Source organism: Silurus aristotelis (genome assembly GCF_946808225.1).
Source record: "Silurus aristotelis genome assembly, chromosome: 3".
Lineage (NCBI taxonomy): Eukaryota > Metazoa > Chordata > Actinopteri > Siluriformes > Siluridae > Silurus > Silurus aristotelis.
This window is the reverse complement of record NC_139576.1, coordinates 34,355,392-34,379,522: the sequence shown is the minus strand read 5'-3', so window position 1 is coordinate 34,379,522 and position 24,131 is coordinate 34,355,392. Positions and strand designations below refer to the sequence as shown.

Genomic DNA, 24,131 nt, shown 5'->3' with positions numbered 1-24,131 from the left:
GTTTTAATGCTAATCAGACATGCTAGTTACCATATTTCTTTTTAATCACTCTGCCAGATGGCTGCTTTCAAATTGTCAGTCAGGTACATGAGGGGAAAAAAAAAAAAGCATGAAAAACAGTGATGCTGCTGGTTTTTCGTTTCCATGGTTCTGATTCATTTGTCCCCCTTTAGAGGGAAGCAACACTGAAAATCAATACGGAGTTATTCTCACATCACCTTTATCCTACACTCCTATTATTCTATCCTGATAGAGACTAGCACTAACACCAAGCACGGGGAGGTAGACCTCACCAGAACGGATTGATTCGTATGTACAGTGACGCCCATTAAAACTAGCGCCCTCGATAAATATGAGCGAAAAAGTAGCTTGATTATTGAAGGTTTTTTTCCCCAAAAATGCACAAAATGCATGAAAACTGAACAGACTACGGTTTTATTTAACGAGAAATTGTAAAATTGAGCACTTTTTGCTACGTTCGTTCGCCAAGATATCAGCTTTAAATCTTTCGGCTGTGATGTCCGACGAGGGTGGGAGGAGACGTGACCAAGGGATCTAAGACCCTTGCAGGAACATGGGGTACAGTATAATTATAAGGTAGCACACAGGCCATGTTCCTTTAGTCGGTCGATGGTTACAATGGTTATATGAAGGGCGAAGGTTGTCGAGTTTCACAAAAAAGAAAGTGGTTATAATGCACACTTTATGAAGGATTTTCTGTTGTTTGGCAACCCATCCCTGCATACATATCCGTTATAGCGTGCGTACGTTGGTGGGTTTTTTTTCTTTTGACATGCACGACTCGCCCTTTAAGGACAGTGTCAGGACCGTCTCGTGCCGGAGCCGGCTTGCAACACAGTGCACACGCACACTCACCTGTGACCTCGAAGAGAAAAATGCTGCATGCTGAGTAAATGGCAGGGAAGATTGAGATGCCGGGGCTGTGTGGCAGCGGGAGACAGATAGGAGCTGCAGACCATCATTACTCATGAATCACCAAATATAGACTCTACAGCTGAGCGAACATCTGGCCAAGACTTTACAATATACAGCTCCGGCGATATTTGAACACTGACCTAGTTATATATATATATGTCTATAGCAGTCTGTTCATATTGGAGTTGAAAGTGTATAATGGTAAATTCGGGACAAAATCTACACTGCTCATCCGATTTATAAAGAGTCTCAAATAAATCCTCTTCGCTCTGAGCTCATAAAGAGTGTTTGATTTCAGCTCCAGCCTGCTGCACTAGACAGATAAAATAACCCTTATTGCTGTCCAAATATTTATGAGACCGACTGTAGTTCTGTATGGCCACAGCAGCTTTTTTCTTTCTTCAAACAAGCATAAATTGCGGTCTTTGGCATGCACTCGATTTCTCACAGATGTTTGTTTAAGGGGGTTCCTGCACTGGTTTTGTACTACAGTACACATGCTCCACAGTGATCCGGTTCCTTTCTGCTCTCTGAACCTGCCTGGAAGATCCTTCTGGACGGAGCTCTCTTCAAATGGAGGCAACTCGCTGCTCCGCATGAACAGACAACGTATCCGAAAGGTTCAAGAATCATGAAGATGGATCTGGACTGTGATGAGTTCCACAATTCGTTTTTTGCTAAAACTATGGGTTTTAAATCTGGTTCCAGACCAGAACCTGGTTTAGTTTGACTCCAAAAGACATTTGATGGCTGCAACTGATCCAGAATGCAGCCGCCTGACTGGCGGTGGAATAACCTTCCGCTTGATGTCCGTACACCTGAGTCTCTAGAAGTCTTACCCCCTTCCAGAGGTTCTTAAATTAGCCCTTGGGGTAGAAATCAATTTTCTCCCACGAGAGTTTTTCGACTGATTGTGTTCTGAGTCTGTGTCCTAATGAACAATTTTTTACGGATGAGATTCTGAAGCACCTTGCAAGTCGTTCTAGATTATGTCATAAATGCCAAATGCCATAAATCCGGAATGTGACGCAGTTTTAAAGCTAAAGTGCTGTCACGTCAAACACCGCAGATCTGCTGCATTCATGAAATGTAGAAGCGTATTCGTATTTTCGGAATTTCACCTGTGAAGAGCTTCAGATCTTTATATTTCATGCGGCGATACCGAGTAATTCGATGTTCAGCTGACATATGAAGAGGACTGTGGTCTAAAATTGGCCTGGAAGAAAAATAGAAACAAAGCGTCTTACCCTGCCATTGCTGACTACAGCGGTGTGCCCTGCCTTCACCTTCAGCACCTCCCGACAGAACCTCTGCTGACTGTGCAAAAAGCCCGACTCCATGGTGTTGAACTTCTTCTCGAAGGCATCCTGGTCCATGACCTTTAAGCACAGCGAAACACAGACCTATAAATCTACATGAAGACACTGAGAAGTTGAGTTCCGTCATCATCTTTTGTTTGTATAATGAACTCAGAAAACAGAAGTTTAAATAATAATATAAATAATATAACATATAAAACAATAATATAAATACTATATATAAACACAGATTCTTAAGGCTATAAAAAGGTATATATATATATATATATTATATAATTGACTTCATTGGTATGGAACGATGCACAATTGGATTATTGACTAACAGAGGCTCTGCTGTGAAAAAAATGCAAACATTACAGTACTTACAGAAAGGTATCATAATCAACCCTGCTGTTTCATTGATTATACTGGTAATTAAACATCGGCTTTTGTGTCGACGGAGCGTGTGCTTTACAGACACCCATTATTCAGATCTCTCAAAAAAAAAAAAGCCTCAAAGGATGAAAAAAAGTTTCAATAAAAAATCTGCATTATCAGCATAATCAGAAAAATCCTGCAGCGCTAGCTCCCCGAGTGACGTGTTTACTGTAAACCGCACGCTTTCACGTGAAAGAGCTGAAGAGACGTAGACGAGGAGATCAACGAGAACTAATCCTTTCCAAATTGGTTCGTTTTGTGGAGGACACCCATGGATCGATGTGTCCTTAGAGAGGCAGAAACCAGCACAAGAAGATCTGCTGTGAACTGTGAAGTCAGCAGGGGGATATACTGTGTACATGCTCGGGAAATCTCCGTGATATCGTGATCATCTGCGCTTCAAAAGCAAAGGAAACCGGACTGTTGAGCGCACGGGCCTCCTAAATGGTCACGTTGGCATCACTAACCTTTACCAGTAGATCTTTAATCTTGGTGCCCCGTTCCAGGAGCTGCACGGTCTCGTTTTTCAGGAGTTTCAGGGTGAAATCCAGGGTATTCTTGCTGCTTTGGGTGAGAAGGGAAGCCCAGATGGCTCTGTATAAACGGCTGTTGTCTTCGGTGGGTTGCTCACTGGGGTTATTAATCACGCCAACGCGGCTACTGGAACCACTGGACTTCTGCAAGCGAACAGATTAAAGCATGGTGATGCACGGGAAACATCTGCAGCACACTTAATGAGCAAAAGATATCGAATGAGTCAGGTTGCATCTGCGTGGAAATTCCACGTCTGTTTTTTTTTTTTATTTATCCAAACTCCAAAACGGTTTGCTACAAATCAACAATCGTAGCCGTCAAGCGTCCAAAATTTGCATTCCTGTCCAAAAGGGAAGAGCTGCTAACGTTGATGGAACCATAATGGACATTTGGTGTTACCCAGATGAGGATGGGTTCCCTTAAGATCATACGGTCTCGAAGTTTTTTTTTTTCCCTTGCCTCTGTTGCCACTTGCTTACTCAAGCGATAAATTTGAAACATTCCCATTTTTATTTGTAATTCATTTATTTCTCTCAGACTGTGTATTGATTGCTATAAACGCCTTAAAAATAAAGTTGAATTGAGTTAAACCAGCATAAAAAAACCCCCCCAAATGACTCCTTCCCTCTTCCTTCATGATCTGTGGCTGGTGCACACTTTCATTTTTCTCGATTTATTGCTATTAAAAGTCGTTCACTGCCCCCCTTCATGTACAGGAATGTAAATCGACAGGACAAAAAAATAGGCTTTCGGCAATGAAATCATTATTTGAAAATGTTAACACACTGAACAAATCCCACAGCGATGAAGACGGAACGCAAATAAAAGCAATCGCTCACCATATGTTTTAATGCATTCAGAAGAATCCGCCTGCCAGAGACATGCTCAATATCCGCAACTATCCAAAAGGTCACGCCGTACACCATCTCCTCATCTACAGCAACACAGAAATAGATGCAGCATTTATTAAAGATCGTGCTCACTATGTCGTGTCTCGCTCGAGACAAATTGTGACAAAATCTGTGTCAAAACAATTAAATACTCTATAAACCATTGCAAAAATAATAATAATAATAATAATAATAATAATTTTATTATTATATATATATACAGTACAGACCAAAAGTTTGGACACACCTTCTCATTTAAAGAGTTTTCTTTATTTTCATGACTATGAAAATTGTAGAGTCACACTGAAGGCATCAAGGGCTATTTGACCAAGAAGGAGAGTGATGGGGTGCTGCGGCAGATGACCTGGCCTCCACAGTCACCGAACCTGAACCCAATCGAGATGGTTTAGGGGTGAGCTGGACCGCAGAGTGAAGGCAAAAGGGCCAACAAGTGCCAAGCATCTCTCGGGGAACTCCTTCAAGACTGTTGGAAGACCATTTCAGGTGACTACCTCTTGAAGCTCATCAAGAGAATGCCAAGAGTGTGCAAAGCAGTAATCAGAGCAAAAGGTGGCTACTTTGAAGAACCTAGAATATGACATTTTTCAGTTGTTTCACACTTTTTTGTTATGTATATAATTCCATATATAATTCCACATGTGTTCATTCATAGTTTTGATGCCTTCAGTGTGAATCTACAATTTTCATAGTCATGAAAATAAAGAAAACTCTTTGAACGAGAAGGTGTGTCCAAACTTTTGGTCTGTATTGTGTGTGTGTATATATATATTATATATATATATATATATATATATATATATATATATATATATATATATATATATATATATACACACACACACACACACATACACACACACAATTATTTAATTTTTTTACCCTCAATTCATGATGTATATATGTACAGTATATGTATATCCTGAATTGAGATTTAATAAAATAATAAAAAAATATTTTTTGCAAATAATATTGCCTTTATTTTTTTCTTTATACGACACACTTACCATGCTTCGTTAAATACTTCATTCTTTTCGAAACAGCAGCTGTCTTGTCCTTGAAGTCCAGATATGAGAACATTGTTGAATCGTCCCAGTCATCAGCAACTGGCAAGTTTCAGACAAAAACAAAGTTCGAAGCCGTTTTTTTCCAGGAATGCAGAAATGCCAATGTGTCTAGTTGCAAGCTGATTCAGTGCTACCTGGAGATGCTGTGAAATCCAAATAATTCCTGTCTGGGCTTAGAATCAGAGGGTTGATGCGTGGCACGACGTTAGGTTGCTCCATCAAGAAGTCCACCACATCTGTGCCTTCAGAAATCTGACCCTGGACCAAAAAACCCCAAAGATTTTACTATATCTTATAACCACCAGCATCTACAACCACCACCTTACTTTATTGATATTTGCACTTAGAAGTGTTTAAAAACAATTACCTGGCAAAGCAAAAAATCTAATAATTGCCACAAAGCAATTATAAAAGCAAATGATGTGCAATATTTGGTTGCACATCCCAAGCTTGCAATAACAGCATTAAGCTGGTGACCCAATGACATCATCAAACGTCTAACATTCTTCTTCTTCAATGCTCTTCCATGATAGTAAAGCAGCTTCTTTTGTGTTTTGTGGGAATTTAAATTCATTCGTCTCTTCACTATTAAAATGCTGCTCAATCGGGGTTAAAGTCTGGGAATTGCCATGATTAAAAATTGTTGGCAGACAAAATGTTCTTCTGAATACATTCTGCTGCTACTTTCATGAAATTACATCATTAATAAAGATTAGTGAGCCTGCAACGCCAGACCATTACGCTTCCTCAACTTATATAATATCAATTGGAATATTTTGGATCATGAGTAGATCCTTTCTTTCTCCACATTTAGGCCTTTCCATCACTTTGGCAAAGGTTGCTCTTGGTTTCATAAACTTTTCTGTATCTCTTTGCGAATTTTGATCTGACCTTCCCATTCTTAATGCTGATAAGTGGGTTGAATTTTGAGGTGTGGCCTTTTTTTTTTTATATCTGCTGTAGGTTTCCTTGGAAAAACTGTTTGATATCTGGCTGTTACTGCACCAGTGTTTTCTTTTTCAGGACAACTCTAGTCTTCCAGTAAAACCTAGGGCTCAAATCAAAAGTCTAAATTCGGAGATAGTAATGGTTTAACAGGGTTTTTCAGTCACACAGAATCAACCTGAGCTACAAGAAACATCTGTCATTGACATGTACGTATGTTTTCCTATGTCAGGAACGAAAATCTGAAATTCTGGACCATAACTTGCCTTTTGATCAGTGTGTAGAAAAATGCTGTTGCATCGGACATTTATAAACATGACATTTAATATATTTGTTATTTGAGAGTGTGAAGGAAGTTCAGTGAAACCTAAAACACTGAATATCTTGTTGCTTGAAATATCTGTTCCTTTTCCCCTTTTTTGGCTATAAATATATTACTGTGGAAACAATTATGACACCATGTGATTGAGCATTTCTCTCTAAATCTTATTCTCTATATTCAAAATTCGATTTGTCTATGCAAAAATAAATCTACATAATTTGCATTCATTAAATGACATTTTTTCACAAAAGTATATTCAGGCAGTCAACAGAGAATTGAACGACGATAAAATTATATTATACGTTAAATGAGAAAGATTCTATTAATTATATAATAGAATGAATATATTAATCATATTATGAATTATTACTAATTAATCATATAATAGATTATATTTAGAACACAATATAAATCATTTAAGAATCACCTAAAGACTAATATATATATATATATATATATATATATTGATTTATTAAAAATTTAACTGATTATGCAAATGCACACATTAATTAGATGATGCTTCATTTGCATATGAACATACGGGGAAAAAAAAACTTTCGATCCAAAAATATTTGGTCAGCATGACAAAGATTGACATATACAGTGTCTGACAAAAGTTAGGAAACAAATGATTTTTTTTTTTTTACCACTTTGGGACACGTGCACGTTCCTTGTGAGTTCAGAACAGAAGAATGTTATGTGAGTGTTAAATCGCACCATCCTTAACATTTGCACTATTGTACTTTCCACCCATATTTATACTGCATCATACATACATTCATAGTTGTACATAACTATATCATGTGATTTGAGTATATTATCTTCTGAAATATCTATAATCTTTGCACAGTATATTGTATATTACGGTATATACCGTATATTATTACCTACTGCACCTTCTGTACATAATCACCCTCATCCCTGTATATATGAACCTTATATCTTATTTATTTACTGTCATCTCTTGTAAATAAGCAACTTATACACTTCTGGTTAGATGCTAACAAAATGGGAGTTCAGTGGTTACTGATCGGAAGGTCAGGGTTTCAAGCCCTGGTATTGCCAAACTGCCACTGTTGGGCCCTTGAGCAAGGCCCTTACCACTCTGTGTTCTAGGGGCGACGTATCATGGCTCACCCTGCGCTCTGACCCCAACTTCTCAGCAAGTGAACAAATTTCACGGTGCTATAATGTATATGTGACAAATTAAGGCTATTCTATTTCATTGGCTCTTTACATATACCTTGCACAATGACACTAAAGCTGAATCTAATCTAATATGTCATGGAACGGCCTGCCCAGTCACCGCACCTAAATCCTATTGGACTGCTCTGGGATGAACTGGATCACAAGGACAATCTCAAACTAGTGAGGAACACCTTTGGCAAGTTTTACAAGTCAAGAGTAAAGCTGTTATTCACGCTAAGGAAAGATTTTTTTCCCCCAATGAAAATAAAGTGCAACGTCTGTACATTTGTTTGGTCAAAGTGAACTCAAGGAACATGCATGTGTTTCTCAGAAACCATAAAAAAATGTTTTCCAAACATTTAACAGGCACTTCGTTTACTTATTGTCTTGCGTTACATTAAGATATAATAATGCTGTAATGCTGAATACCAGAAAGACGGCTCTCTGGAAGAAGTTCGTGGAATCCATGATGTGCTGCAGCAAGACGGTCTCCAACTCATCTGGGTCCATCTCCTCGGAGCTAAGTGGGACCCCGTTAAACAGGGCCACAGGAAGAGCACCCAGTCCGCTCTTTCTGTAGAAAACGGCTCCAGCCTAAAGAATCAACCGAACACCATCACATCGTACACTATATTTCCAAAAGTATTGGGACACCTGGTCATAAATACGAAATGTGATTTACATTGCATTCCACATTTAGTCCCAATTTGCTCTTATAATTCCCTCCACTCTTCTGGGAAGATGTTCCACTAGATTTTGGAGTGTGTTTATGGATATTTGTGTTCATCAGCCACAAGGGTGTTAGTAATGTCAGGTACTGATGTAGGTGAGGAGACCTGGGGTGCAGTCAGCGTTCACATTCATCCCAAAGGTGTTCAGTAGGGATGAGATCAGAGCTCAGCAAGATCTTCCTCTCCAAAGCATGTAAAGCAGATCTTAAAGGAGCTCACTTTGTCGCCAAAATTTGATTATAGCGCCATCTTAAGACAATTGAGTGCCTTCAGATTTGTGGTAACAGTTTGGAAAAGAACCACATATAGCAGGAAAGGTGAGGTGACCCGATACACAAATACATTTACATAACTGTAACCTTGTTCATGTCTACACAGTATATAATTTACCAAAAAAAAAAACAATAGAGAGGGAAAAAAAAGAAAAAGAAATGCATCCTACCTTTCTTTTCTCATCATAGCTCGAGTCCACCTCAAGGATTTTGGCAGCATTAGCTTTCGGAAATTTCTTCTTCAGATATGCTGTCACCGTGTCAACCGATAAGGAATCTCCGGCATCCACTTTGTCGTACATCTGTAGGTGCATCAAGATGTAATTTAGATATCTGAAAGCTTGATTAGATCGAGTCGTGCCTCTGAGATTAGCTCTTCGCTTTCGATGGTATCAGGGCAATTTCTGAGAGACGACCGACAAATCTGTACTCATCAAAGTGAACTAAGGTAAACTGACACATAGGGTTGAAAGAAGAAAAAAAAAACTTCTTAAAGTAGTTTTTCCAGGTCGACTCACAGACACCATGGATAGGAACGCCTGGGTTATGTCATACTCCTCTGCGATATAGTTCAACGCCCTGAAGAAAGCGACGCCGGCGTCCTTGTAACCGTCCACCTTTTCATCTGTATTAACAACGAAGACAAAGCCGATCCTAAAAGAAAAAATAATAAATAGATAAATAAACCGGCACAAATAATGGCGGATTTTAATTGACGGTCTAAACGAATGAGTCCGTTATATCGTTTTTTTTTTTGTTTTTTTTTTGCTGAAATAAAACATGGGTGACGGACCTGAGAGGAATCTTGTGCTTGTAAAACAGCTCAGCCATTTTGACCAGTTCGATGGTGTCCTCCTGAACCGGGTCAAGAAACAGAACCTGGGAAAGGAAGTTGAATGCAGCATCTTTTTGAAAAACCGGGCAGCCAATGATAAAACATTATATTAATACACTATGTGGACATCTTGCTTTTTTCCAACATCTCATTCCAGATTTAGTCTCCTTCTGCTCTCCATTCCACTGTAAAGGCTTTGCACTAGATTCTGAAGCGTGACTATGGGGATTTGTTCTCATTCAGCCAGAAGAGCATTCGTGAAGTCAGGAGGAGATGAAGTCATTCAAGTGTGTTCGGTAGAATATAGGTGAGGTTTTCAACGTTATTTTAGATGATTGGGTGGAATTGGACTAACCAAGCTGAAGAGGTTCCGTCGAACTTGTCGGATCACACCAGGAAACGAGGCTCTGAGCAGCTCCTGAATGCTGGAGGGCCAGTTCCTGTATGTGGAGTCAGTCTCAATATCATTGACCCACTAAAAGGAGAAAAGAAACAAACTAAACCTCAAACAGTAACATAATTGCTATCAGTGTGTACTATATATACACACACACACACACACACACACACACACACACACACACACACACACACACGACATCTGCATGGCTAAACATTTCTACCCACACCCAATTTATTGTTTTAGCCTCACCATTATCGCAGAGTGACGGATGTCCAGAGCGTAGCTGTCCTCCACGGTGGTCACAGGGAGGCGCAAAAACTTGCCCAAGCTGGTACCCCTGATGCCAAGGCTATGAAGTCCCTCCAAAAGTTTTGCCTCTCCGCGGATGATATCCAGTATGCTGCCCAGACCAAAGACAGAAAAAGAAGCTTTTCAATTTGAGCCTGATGCTGAAAAAGAACTCGAGTCTGCTAAAGCATGAAGATTTTTTCAGAGGTCTTTTTTTTTTTTTCTGAGAATCGTCTCAATAAAAGTAACGCTTACTGACGAACACGTCGCCAATCAGAATCTCCTAAATGCCATCGCATCAATTTCGCTAAATCTTTTAGACAGTTAAAGAAGAATGCAAGAATGCGCTGAGATCTTCATCCTGGGTGCAAATCTTTCTTACTTTCTTTCTTTCTTTCTTTCTTTCTCTCTCTCTCTCTCTCTCTCTCTCTCTCTCTCTCTCTCTCTCTCTCTCTCTCTCTCTCTCTCTCTCTCTCTCTCTCACACATTCTTTCTCTCATTTGTTCTCTTATTTTTCTCTCTTTCATTCTTTCTTGATTTCTTTTTCCTTCTTTCTCATTCTTTTTTTCTCTCATTATTTCTCTTTCTTTCTCATTCTTTTCTTTCTCTCTTTCTCTCATTATTTCTTTGTCTTTCTTTCCTTTTTTTCTTTCTTTCTTTCTTTCTTTCTTTCTTTCTTTCTTTCTTTCTTTCTTTCTTTCTTTCTTTCTTTCTCTCTTTCTTCCTTTTTCTCATTCTTTCTTTCATTCTTTCTCTCTCTCTCATTTATTATTTTTTCTTTCTCTCTCTCTCTCTCTCTCTCTCTCTCTCTCTCTCTCTCTCTCTCTCTCTCTCTCTCTCTATATATATATATATATATATATATATATATAAATATATATACATATATATATACAGTGAGGAAAATAAGTATTTGAACACGCTGCTATTTTGCAAGTTCTCCCACTTAGAAATCATGGAGGGGTCTGAAATTGTCATCGTAGGTGCATGTCCACTGTGAGAGACATAATTAAAAAAAAAAAATCCAGAAATCACAATGTATGATTTATTAAATATTTATTTGTATGATACAGCTGCAAATAAGTATTTGAACACCTGTCTATCAGCTAGAATTCTGACCCTCAAAGACCTGTTAGTCTGCCTTTAAAATGTCCACCGCCACTACATTTATTATCCTAAATTAGATGCACCTGTTTGAGGTCGTTAGCTGCATAAAGACACCTGTCCACCCCATACAATCAGTAAGAATCCAACTACTAACATGGCCAAGACCAAAGAGCTGTCCAAAGACACTAGTGACAAAATTGTACACCTCCACAAGGCTGGAAAGGGCTACGGGGAAATTGCCAAGCAGCTTGGTGAAAAAAGGTCCACTGTTGGAGCAATCATTAGAAAATGGAAGAAGCTAAACATGACTGTCAATCTCCCTCGGACTGGGGCTCCATGCAAGATCTCACCTCGAGGGGTTTTGATGATCCTAAGGAAGGTGAGAAATCAGCCCAGAACTACACGGGAGGAGCTGGTCAATGACCTGAAAAGAGCTGGGACCACCGTTTCCAAGGTTACTGTTGGTAATACACTAAGACGTCATGGTTTGAAATCATGCATGGCACGGAAGGTTCCCCTGCTTAAACCAGCACATGTCCAGGCACGTCTTAAGTTTGCCAATGACCGTTTGGATGATCCAGAGGAGTCATGGGAGAAATTCATGTGGTCAGATGAGACCAAAATAGAACTTTTGGGTCATAATTCCACTAAACGTGTTTGGAGGAAGAAGAATGATGAGTACCATCCCAAGAACACCATCCCTACTGTGAAGCATGGGGTGGTAGCATCATGCTTTGGGGGTGTTTTTCTGCACATGGGACAGGGCGACTGCACTGTATTAAGTAAAGGATGACCGGGGCCATGTATTGCGAGATTTTGGGGAACAACCTCCTTCCCTTAGTTAGAGCATTGAAGATGGGTCGAGGCTGGGTCTTCCAACATGACAATGACCCGAAGCACACAGCCAGGATAACCAAGGAGTAGCTCTGTAAGAAGCATATCAAGGTTCTGGCATGGTCTAGCCAGTCTCCAGACCTAAACCCAATAGAGAATCTTTGGAGGGAGCTCAAACTCCGTGTTTCTCAGTGACAGGCCAGAAACCTGACTGATCTAGAGAAGATCTGTGTGAAGGAGTGGGCCAAAATCCCTCCTGCAGTGTGTGCAAACCTGGTGAAAAACTACAGGAAACGTTTGACCTCTGTAATTGCAAACAAATGCTCCTGTACCAAATATTAACATTGACTTTCTCAGGTGTTCAAATACTTTTTTTGCAGCTGTATCATACAAATAAATAGCAAAAAAATCATACATTGTGATTTCTGGATTTTTTTTTTTAGATTATGTCTCTCACAGTGGACATGCACCTACGATGACAATTTTAGACCCCTCCATGATTTCTAAGTGGGAGAACTTAAAATAGCAGGGTGTTCAAATACTTATTTTCCTCACTGTATATATATATATATATATAGACAGCAATAGTGGGACACTTGACATTTCCAGCTAGATATGTTGTTCTGTCCCAAACTGTTACCAAAACTTAACAGTTGTATAAGATGCTTTCGGATGTTGTTTCCCTTCACTTTAACGAGGAGACTCAAACCGTTTCCAGCATGAATATATGCTTATATAAGTTGGAGTAGAAGATCTTGAGTGGCCTGCTGTAGAGCTCTGACCTCAATCTTACTGAACACTTTTAGACTAAATGTGAATGCTGACTGCACCCCCAGGCCTCCTTACCTTTTCATCTACATCAGTACCTGACCTTACTAACACACTTGTAGTGGAACATCTTCCTGGAAGAGTGGAGGGTATTGAAACAGCAAATATGGACTGGGTCAGATATCCACCAATTTTAGTTCATAAAGTAGAAACTGTACACAATCTGACATTGGACATGTTTATAGAAACAAACAAGTTGTGTAATACAGGAAAGCAATTAACACATAAATAATCGTTTCTCTGAGGTCCTACCTGAAAGGGTTATGAAGGTCCAGGTCAATGTGTATTCCATTAATGTAGAGACTAGCATCTCCTGGTTGGATTCCCAGAGACTTGCTCAGTCGCTGAGGAACAAACACATGGCACAGTACAAGCATGTAAACGTTATACAGTGAGGGAAACAATTATTCGTTCCCAAAGAATTTGATCCAATACCAACCAGCAAGAATTCTGACTGGCACCCAAATTAGTCCTGCCCTTTAAAAACAGCTCCTAATAGCAGCTCATGTATATAAAAGGCTCCCGTCACAGAATCACCCTCTTCCATTCAAACCTCTCCACCACCACTGGAAAGACCAAAGAGCTGTCGAAGAACATCAGGGGCGAGATTGTAGACCTGCACAAGGCTGGAATGGGCTACAAGACCATCAGCAAGAAGCCTGGTGAGAAAGAAACCACTATTGGCGTGATAATTACAAGACGATCGCCATTGCTCTGGAGCTCCCTGCAAAATCTCACCTCAAGGGGTGAGGATGATTCTGAGAAGGGTGAGGGATCAGCCCAGGATTACACTGGAGGAGCTTTTTAATGATCTCAAGGGAGCTGGGACCACAGTCACCAAGAAAACCAATGGTACCACACTGAGGTCCTTCTGCTCAAGAATGCACATGGACAGAGAAGGTTTGGGAGAATGTGATGTGGTGGTCAGACCAAAATTGAGCTCTTTGGCATCACGTTTCTGGAAGCAGAGAAATGCAGAATATGACCCCAAGAACACCATCCCCACTCACACATGGAGGAGGAAACATTCTGCTTTGGGGCTGTTCTGCTCAGGGTACAGGAAGACTTCACCACATGAACGAACCATGCACTGTAGAATCTTGGATGAGCACCTCCTGGCCTCAGCCAGAACACTGTAGATGTTCATGGATGGTCTTCCAGCATGACAGTGATAAAAAACATACAGCCAAGGCAACAATCTGATGGTCTTGTAGCCCATTCCAGCCTTGTGCAAGTCTACAATCCTGTCCTTGGCATCCTTTGACAGCTCATAGGTCTTTCCCATGGTGGTGGAGATGTTTGAATGGAAGAGGTTGATTCTGTGACGGGGGTCTTTTATACACATAATGAGTTGATAGTAGGAGTTCTGTCTTAAAGGGACAGCACTTATTTGGGTCTGTGGGAGTCTTGCTAATTTGGTACGAGATCAAAAACATATTTCACTCAATCAAATACAAATTTATTTAAAACCTTTCTTTAATGTTTTTTTTTAAATAACTAGATTGTTCATTTCTTTGTAAGAGGGGGTAAACCCACAAAATCAGCAGGGGATTAAATAATTATTTCCCCCACTGTATACTAAAACCAACAGCAAAACCTTGGGCAAAAAAAACCCCAAAAACCCCACAAACAGCAGTTCTAAAACTGCACCTTTTGGTTGTCTTCAATTTCTTTCCTCATCTCTTGGTTTACAGCCACTCTGGTCAGTGATCTGTGGGGACATTAAAACATGCGCATTCACTATCGGTTCGTTCCGACGTCTCCGGCGACTCATAAAATCACCCGTTTTTTAATCACTTAAATCTGCGCTCTTTAAGGCGCTATATCTGCTGAGCTGACGACTGTAAACACTGGCTGAATCAGCACTCCCCCCCCCCCCCCCATATAGCACATAAAGCCTTCTGAAGCACAATCACACAATAAAATCCACTTCCACACATGGCTGCGCTCGAAAAAATAGACAAACAGGATAAAGAAGGGGACCTAAAGATATCCATTAAAAAAAAAAAAATAAATAAATTACTAAATAAATAAATAAAATAAAATATATAAAATAAAAAAAAAAAGCACAACAAAAGCACAACAAAATCATATTTAAATTTTTTTAATTTTTTTTAAACCTTGCTTTGCCGGGGAAGTTTTGACTTAGATCCCGCATCAGCTTGAGCGCGTCGAACTTTGGGACAGACATGATTCGGGTTGCTGCTTGGAAACTCAAGTCTGAAAACAATATTAACAAAACAGAGACGACAATTTATTTCTCCTCACATCTGTATAAAAAAAAATAATTACGGAAACAACACACAAGCGACCGTGTCCCCCCCCCCCAATCCATTCACACAAATATATAAATAAATAAATAAATAATTGCAAAAATTATTCAAATGAAATAACAAATGAGTGACGTATATAAGCAATTAACATCCTATTATGCGTTGTTAATTACCAAAAAAATAAATAAAAAATAAAAAAATAAAAAAATGCTGAGCGGGCACTTTGATTTCACATTTTTGACATTGGACCTCCTGGAGCGTTTAAAGGCTCTGGCATGGAGAAGCTGGTGCTGGATCTGTGATGATCACAAATGTTGAGCTCAGTAGCTCCTACATAAAGACTGTATAAAGAACATTACTTATAATCTTATACTCCAGTACTCATGTTAGTTTTCTCTCTCCAGTGTTCTGTATTGTTGATAGATTTATAATCACACTCTTGATGTCACCCAAATGAGGATGGGTTCCCCTTTTGAGTCTGGTTCCTCTCATGGTTTCTTCCTCATATCATCTAAGGGGAGTTTTTCCTGGTCACAGTCGCCATGGCTGCTCATCAGGGATAAATGCACACCATTCACCTTAACTGTTGATTTCTGTAAAGCTGCTTTGAGACAATGTCTGTTGTGAAAAGCGCTATAGAAATAAACGTGACTTGACTTAAGACAATTTATGCTCCTTTGAATTTACATCATGTTTGTAATAAATGTTTGTTCTAATATGGGAGTTTTTCTCAAACTGGCAACTTATTCACAAAGACCTGCCTGGCTAATGCATTCAATAATCCAATAATCATAAACATCTGGTGTCCAATTATTTTTCTGGTGTTTCCAAAAATTACCATTTTGAAACAGGCAGTAAAAAGATGTGGTTCTGGTTCAACTGGAAGATGCTGAATTTATGTACATGGAACTAAAACATAAAAAAAAAACCAGCATATTTCTCTTACGAATTTTTAAAATTGTGTTTCCACTATTTTTTCCCTTTTCGGACCACAACGTTGGATTCGCACAATTGTTTCAAATGTCTTGAACTAGGAGAAACCCAAAACCTGATCCAGCATCACAATGCTCAATGGGTTGGAGTGGAAGATCACGAGTGGCCTGCTATGAAACATCTTCCCAGAAGTGTGGAGGGTTTTTGTTTTTAAAACAGCAAATGGGTTTCCACTTTTCCATGCATACCAAATTTAAAAGATAGTTGATATGAATAACTATCGGAATATATAATATTCCATCCAAGTCGCATTAGCATTGGTGGAGCAGTCAGAAATCAGGAGCAGAACAGAAAATCCCAACATTCGTACCGCTGCTCCATTCATCACCCAGACAATCCTCAAGGTGTCAACGGATCGCTCTCGGCACCCCAGCACGGAGCTGCTCGGACACGCGTCGAGCCCAGAGAAGGCCATTAATAAACGTGTGTTTACCTTGCAGCTCCCACACTTTGAGAGGCGCCATGTCGTTCGTGCTCTCCAACAGATGCCTCCTCAATTCTCCTAATTGCTCCCGCAGTTCGGGATGAGACGTCCTGCCGAGAGAGAATGATGCCCATTAATCCTGATGCATTTGTATTGTGAGGGGGAATCTCATTGATGACATCCTTATTAAAAAATAAAAAATACTTTATGTAATAGGAAAATAGGGCATGCGATAAAAAAACGAATCAAAACCTTAATTTTCCAAATAAAAAGCCCTGGACATCATCGATCTCGTCCTCTTCAAAACTGGCTGCTGATTTCGAATCTGGAATGAATAAATAATTAAATAAATAAATAGATTCAGCCATTTGAACAAAAAAATCAATAATAATTGACACTATTATGGACAGACGTTTGTGGACACCTGACCACAAGATACCTTTAACTTGTGTATCATCCACTGCTTTGTACTCAGTACTTTTAATTGCCAGTTCCACACCATATCCAGACAGAAGCATGTGCAGCTTTTTTGGCTCCTGTTCAAACATGTACACACAAACAACACGATTCGATCCTGTATGTTTTTTTTTATATAATCCGATTATTATTATAAGAATAATGAGATGATCGGATAATTCCGTTGTTCATACAACAAAATTGAAACTCACAGCGATAAAATGTCGCAGCACGTAGATCAGCTTCCCCTCGGCCGCCCTCTCGGAAAGAACCTTATGGAAGGTGTTGAACTTTTTAGTGCCGATTTCAGCATAAAGTATGGCGACCGGAAGGTCCGTCCCATTGATCCCTGGGTACTTATGATCGTGCTTATACAAGTACGGCTTCGGCCTGTAAATATACATTTTTTAAAAAGAATAGTGTCAAAGTGTAAAATCTCAATCACCATGTTAAAAAATCCACATATTTTTTATTCTTCCATGTGAATTGATCATCGAGACGACACGGGGTCTCGACTACCAGGTTGCAAAATAAAAAAAAAAACGGCATGAAAAAGCAATGGAATTAAACAGTAAGTGTACAGGAAATTCCATGAATCGACCTGGAGAAGGATGTGTTGTCCACCACGCACTGTGAAGAGGATGGTTTTAATGGGTGCAACATCTCAGATCCATTGCCATGGATTCTCCACCCTCATTAGGCTTTATAGAAGAAGACTCAGAGCTGTTACTTGGCGATGGGACGTAGCACAAAGTACTGACTGAAAGGTTAATTCAGCCGTCCATATATTGAACAAATGGATTCCCAAAATACAATTTTGTTGCGTTCGCAATTGTTTGATGTCAATGAGAGTTGAGTATTTTGGGAATATTTGTGTACAAAAAAAAAAAATATCTAAAGCTTAAACCTAAAAAAATTTTTTTTCCACAGCCTTCTTTGCTCATAATTACCAGGGGTGCCGATATTAACAGAGGGATTCCCCCTTGCTGTTAGGTTCCGAATGAGGACCCGTGGAATTTCCGAGACGCGAGTTATCGAAAGGGGTTGAACGTATAGCGCCCAGCAATGCTCTAAATTCTAAGAATAATAAACCCACTACTGAAAAAATCCCAAACGTGGTCCAAATGTGTGTTACCTGCCTGCGGCCCCCTTCAGCAGCTTCTTCATGTCCTTGGTGCTGCAGGCCTGCAGGCCGTGGATAGAGACGAAGGCAGAGCAGGCATCTGGCGGAGGTTCATCACTGGCAATCTGAACAAAGGACAAACCCAAAAGCAATTTATGCAACACAAAAAAGAGACATTGGAGGAAAAATAAAGATTTGAGAAATCAGGCCAGAATTGGGGGCTTATTTCCAAAACTGGTCAATGTTGCTGAAAATAAGTTAAGTAGGTTAGTGATATTAAGGCCACCATTGTTTTCTTTCTCCTGCGCAAACACCTCGGAGATTAAAACATTTTTTAAATAATAATAAAAAAAAATAACACAATCACAGTTTATTATCAGAAACATGATAAAAGTTTGTGAGGTGATAAAAGTGATTTGTTTTGTGTTAATACACAACAGAGATTTGGCTGTGTGTGTCAGTGTAAGAGTGTGTGTGTGTGTGTGTGTGTGTGTGTGTGTCTGACCTGTTGGAAGGCGTGTACGGCAGGTGAATAGGCTTTGAGTGACAGCGCGAACTTTAGCAGGTTGACCTGAAGGTTGCTCAGGAACTGACCGGCTTTCCTAATGATCAAGTTATAGTACGATCGGACGGATTCTGGATACGTGGGAAGGGAAGATATGAGAGCATCAATGACCAGAATACTGCACATGGGCCATTCATGATGAAAGCAACCACCGATATGAACGCATTTCCTTACCTCCGTGCTTGTACACGGTTAACTCCTTTACGGTATTGACAAATTGCCAAAACTTGTCCTCTCCACCTTCAGCAATAAACTCGCTAAGGATTTGAGAGAGAAAAAAAAAATGGCGTAATCTCGTAATCAGAAGTGGAGAATGATGGCTGGATTTCAAAAAGACAAGAATCCACTATACCTCGTCTCCAGTAAAAGTGGAGTCTCGGGCCACTTGGCCTTGAGACTGGCCGTGACTCCTTTCGATGCCGAGTGCGCGTGATGGAGCTGCAGCAGGACGAGCAGCAAGCTGAGGACCCTCATTGTCGGATGCTGTAAAGTCCAAAAGAAAAAAGAAAACGCGTGATTAGGATGTGTTCTGCTGTGCTGTCTCTCAAGGTTTCTTCCTTTTGCCATTTTGGGGAGTTTTTCCGTGCCGCAGTCGCCACCGGTTTGCTCACTTGAACAGTTTAGGGACGGGAAAAAAAAAAAAAAAAGGCTGGAAAAATCAGGTGTTCCAATACTTTTGTCTGTATAGTGCATTACATAAAGAAGGGACTGACTTATAATCCGTTATAACATTTCTACATCTTGTGTCGGTGAAATACGATACATCTGGGTGCTTTTCAAATTCACTCATTAGGGATTCCCTTTTTTTTTTTTTTTTTTTTTTTGATTGATCGGATTAATTTATCCTGGTTCGGTCCATATCCCATAATAATCAAAGCAGGTTACAGGGTGCCTCGTTTTGAAGTTTGGAAACACCTTTTTTATTATTTTTTTTTATTATTAGGAATCACATACATGCTCATTTGGTTTATAGATTATTAAATATATAAAATATATATATATAATTGTACAGATGTTTAAAATGTATTTAAAACATCTGTACAATTATAAACATCTGTACAATTATATATATTTTATATATTTAACAATAAACAAACACCTGTACAATTATGTATATATTTAATATATACATAATTGTACAGATGTTTATGATGTATAATTGTACAGATGTTTGTTTATTTTTAAATATATAAAATATATATAATTGTACATATGTTTATGTGTACAGATGTTTTAAATTAATTTTAAACATCTGTACAATTATATATATATTATATATTTAACAATAAACATAAACATCTGTACAATTATGTATATATTTAATATATACAGTGGGTACGGAAAGTATTCAGACCCCCTTCAATTTTTCACTTTTTGTTATATTGCAGCCATTTGCTAAAATCATTTAAGTTCATTTCTTTTCCTCATGAATGTACACATAGCACCCCATACTGACAGAAAAACACAGAATTGTTGACCTTTTTGCAGATTTATTAAAAAAGAAAAACTGAAATATCACATGGTCCTAAGTATTCAGACCCTTTGCTGTGACACTCATATATTTAACTCAGGTGCTCTCCATTTCTTCTGATCATCCTTGAGATGGTTCTACACCTTCATTTGAGTCCAGAAATTTTTGATTATACTGATTGGACTTGATTAGGAAAGCCACACACCTGTCTATATAAGACCTTACAGATCACAATGCATGTCAGAGCAAATGAGAATCATTAAGGTCAAAGGAACTGCCTGAAGAGCTCAGAGACAGAATTGTGGCAAGGCACAGATCTGGCCAAGGTTCCAAAAAAATTTCTGCTGCACTTAAGGTTCCTAAGAGCACAGTGGCCTCCATAATCCTCAAATGGAAGACGTTTGGGACGACCAGAACCCTTCCTAGACCTGGCCGTCCGGCCAAACTGAGCTATCGGGGGAGAAGAGCCTTGGTAAGAGAGGTAAAGAAGAACCCAAAGATCACTGTGGCTGAGCTCCAGAGATGCAGTCGGGAGATGGGAGAAAGTTGTAGAAAGTCAACCATCACTGCAGCCCTTCACCAGTGGGGCTTTATAGCAGAGTGGCCTGACGGAAGCCTTTCCTCAGTGCAGGACACATGAAAACCCGCATGGAGTTCTCCAAGATGGTGAGAAATAAGATTCTCTGGTCTGATGAGACCAAGATAGAACTTTTTGGCCTTAATTCTAAGTGGTATGTGTGGAGAAAACCAGGCACTGCTCATCACCTGTCCAGTACAGTCTCAACAATGAAGCATGGTGGTGGCAGCATCATGCTGTGGGGGTGTTTTTCAGCTGCAGGGACAGGACGACTGGTTGCAATCAAGGGAAAGATGAATGCGGCCAAGCACAGGGATATCCTGGACGAAAACCTTCTCCAGAGTGCTCTGGACCTCAGACTGGGCCGAAGGTTTACCTTCCAACAAGACAATGACCCTAAGCACACAGCTAAAATAACGAAGGAGTGGCTTTACAACAACTCCGTGACTGTTCTTGAGTGGCCCAGCCAGAGCCCTGACTTAAACCCAATTGAGCATCTCTGGAGAGACCTAAAAATAGCTGTCCACCAACGTTTACCGTCCAACCTGACAGAACTGGAAAGGATCTGCAAGGAGGAATGGCAGAGGATCCCCAAATCCAGGTGTGAAAAACTTGTTGCATCTTTCCCAAAAAGACTCATGGCTATATTAGATCAAAAGGGGGCTTCTACTAAATACTGAGCAAAGGGTCTGAATAATTAGGACCATGTGATATTTTAGTTTTTCTTTTTTAACAAATCTGGAACAGTGTCAACAATTCTGTGTTTTTCTGTCAATATAGGGTGCTGTGTGTACATTCATGAGAAAAAGAAATGAACTTAAATGATTTTAGCAAATGGCTGCAAAATAAAAAAGAGTGAAAAATTTAAGGGGGTCTGAATACTTTCCGTACCCACTGTACATAATTGTACAGATGTTTATTATGTATAATTGTACAGATGTTTATGTTTATTGTTAAATATATAAAATATATATATAATCGTACAGATGTTTATAATTGTACAGATGTTTTAAATACATTTTAAACATCTGTACAATTATATATATATCTATATATATATATTTTTTTTATATATATTTAATAATCTATAAACCAAATGAACATATATGTGATTCCTAATATTATTAAATGCATAATATATATATATATATATATATATATATATATATATATATATATATATATATATATATATATATATATATATATATATATATATAATAATTGTACAGATGTTTAAAATGTATTTCCGTTCAAAAAAAAAAAAATCCTCCTTTAGCATGAATAACAGCTGTACAAGCGCTTGGCATCCAGTTCATTTCTTTAGACATTCAGTTGAAATTCGTTTGCTCTGCCTCTTGTAAAACTTGCCAATGGTGGTGTTTCTCTGGTTGGAGATTTCTTTCTGACCTTAACAGTCCAGCTGACTGGTGTTCTCGCTCATCGGGCTCTCGAAAAGAACACGTACCGAGCTCAGATGTACGCTTGAAGTCTTGTTTTATAGTAAAGCTGGTTCTAATTAGCTGCGGTTCAATTGCATGGTGTTGGATATGGAAAGGAAGCCGTGCTGGTTCGGTGTTTACTTACACCCAGAATCAGATCCACGTCCATGTCGTCACTTGGGCACATGGTGAAATTGCTTTGATCAAATCGCGAATGCTTTTGTACATCCGTTTAATCCATTGTGTACGAGTGTCTTCAGTTCCCTACATTATCAGTTGTTTATGTTCATGCTGATCGAAAGTATATTATACTGGTTTCACCCAAACAGTTTTAACCCCCAGAACATCTCAGCACCGGTTCATTGAGTGTCGCCGAACGCAAACATTTCTATTCAACTTCCTTTTTTTTTTTTGCAAATGCGTCTTGACGAATTGATGACGAATCTTGAACATCACCGATGAAGACGAGTTCACGGCATCCGATCGGATCGACGAGTTCTCAGAACGGGTCGAAGGTGAATCTCGTGAACCTATGATTTGGCCGAACGTTTTCTGAAAACGGACGAACAACCAGGTACCATCCATCCGGTCTAAATATGCAATCGAATGAATACATTTGTGCGGTTGAAATTGACAAATGCATTGCAGAAGAAATCGTGCATTTTCGATCCAAGTTGACAGCGAGAAATCCCGAAACCGGGCGCCGTCGTCGTGACGACACGACTAAACATTTTGCGTGTTCGTGATCGACGATGGAAGTTCATGACATGTTCGTTGACGCTGAGAAAAAAAACCCCTGAAATCTTCCACCTCGATGTTTGATTGTGTGGTGGGTGAAGCAGTGTGAGACATCTTCTGTCCTGTCAAATATGGAATCATCTATCTACATTTTTCACTCATTCATTGGCTGATTATTGTGTTTTTGCTTACGTATGTCGAAAATTATACAAAAGGTGCATGCACGTGTCTCAAAAAACAAACAAGACCAGAAGACAAAAAAAAAAAAAGCTCTCTCTTTCTCCAAATCAACCCCAAATCATTAAGTTCATCTTTTCTGTTTAAAGGTAGGTATAAAGCAGTCTGATCACATCATCTCTCCTGGTCTTGAGCTTATTTTGAAGGATGTTCAGGACACCTGCTTGTACTTTAGGACTTCCTGAGGACACTTGGATGTCCCCTGGACTACACACAACCCTGTGCCACGTAGCTCCAATCCACACAATGCAAGAAACTGAACAGCTGCTATTCTGTCTCAGTCACATCCTTTTATATTGAGCACAAAATGAGCGTTTGTGAGAAGAGAGATGGAGAAACACATTGTGTGAGAAGGTTTTTTTTTTTTCATTGATAAAATTCAGCCCTGTTTGGAGTATAAAGTAATAAAAATACACATGTCAGGCTCTTTATTTCCATACAAACAGTACTCCAATCTTAGTAATAACCTTATATCATGTGATAGAAACGAGGAAAATGGGAAATATATTTAATTTATTATCAATAAAGATGAAAAGAAAAGAAGCCGCTTTCTTACCCTGCTTTTACTGGAGGCCGCCATTATGGGGTCCTGCGGCTTGAAGAGTTTCACGTGATTTGGAAGAAAATATAAATAATAAATAAAAGGGAAAAAAGGACAGTTATGTAGGGATTTTTTTTCACTTTTTATTATTTTCCCGCCTCAAATCTATTTCATTTTGTGCCATAACGCGATATTCAGGCACCGTTAAGGACAACTAACTGTTCAATCCAACGTTTGCTCCAAGATGCTGCAGACCGAATCCCAAATACCTGAAGATGGAATATAAAGTGCACCACCTAGTGGTTATGAACCATTATTTCATGCCTTAATAGTGCACCTAGATAGGGAAGATAAAGC

The 24,131-nt window shown here is 39.3% G+C and overlaps 1 protein-coding gene across 1 annotated transcript in view; it reads right to left on the bottom strand.

Moving 5' to 3' along the window:
• The window catches only part of uggt2 (UDP-glucose glycoprotein glucosyltransferase 2), a 33,587-nt gene extending 9,692 nt beyond the window's left edge, over window positions 1-23,895 (bottom strand). The window contains exons 1-23 of the mRNA XM_083535957.1: window positions 23,790-23,895; window positions 19,121-19,251; window positions 18,943-19,025; window positions 18,709-18,839; window positions 18,216-18,328; window positions 17,293-17,470; window positions 17,064-17,160; window positions 16,877-16,949; window positions 16,634-16,734; window positions 15,055-15,154; window positions 14,585-14,645; window positions 13,187-13,278; window positions 10,127-10,277; window positions 9,830-9,949; window positions 9,433-9,518; window positions 9,158-9,293; window positions 8,810-8,941; window positions 8,066-8,230; window positions 5,316-5,439; window positions 5,122-5,220; window positions 4,046-4,140; window positions 3,140-3,349; window positions 2,184-2,315 (exon numbers count right to left, since the gene is read on the bottom strand). Of these exons, the coding sequence (XP_083392083.1) occupies window positions 2,184-2,315; window positions 3,140-3,349; window positions 4,046-4,140; window positions 5,122-5,220; window positions 5,316-5,439; window positions 8,066-8,230; window positions 8,810-8,941; window positions 9,158-9,293; window positions 9,433-9,518; window positions 9,830-9,949; window positions 10,127-10,277; window positions 13,187-13,278; window positions 14,585-14,645; window positions 15,055-15,154; window positions 16,634-16,734; window positions 16,877-16,949; window positions 17,064-17,160; window positions 17,293-17,470; window positions 18,216-18,328; window positions 18,709-18,839; window positions 18,943-19,025; window positions 19,121-19,251; window positions 23,790-23,813 (2,634 nt within the window). The 5' untranslated portion in view covers window positions 23,814-23,895. The remainder of the gene's footprint in view (window positions 1-2,183; window positions 2,316-3,139; window positions 3,350-4,045; window positions 4,141-5,121; window positions 5,221-5,315; window positions 5,440-8,065; window positions 8,231-8,809; window positions 8,942-9,157; window positions 9,294-9,432; window positions 9,519-9,829; window positions 9,950-10,126; window positions 10,278-13,186; window positions 13,279-14,584; window positions 14,646-15,054; window positions 15,155-16,633; window positions 16,735-16,876; window positions 16,950-17,063; window positions 17,161-17,292; window positions 17,471-18,215; window positions 18,329-18,708; window positions 18,840-18,942; window positions 19,026-19,120; window positions 19,252-23,789) is intronic.
• Between the last annotated feature and the right edge of the window lie 236 nt (window positions 23,896-24,131).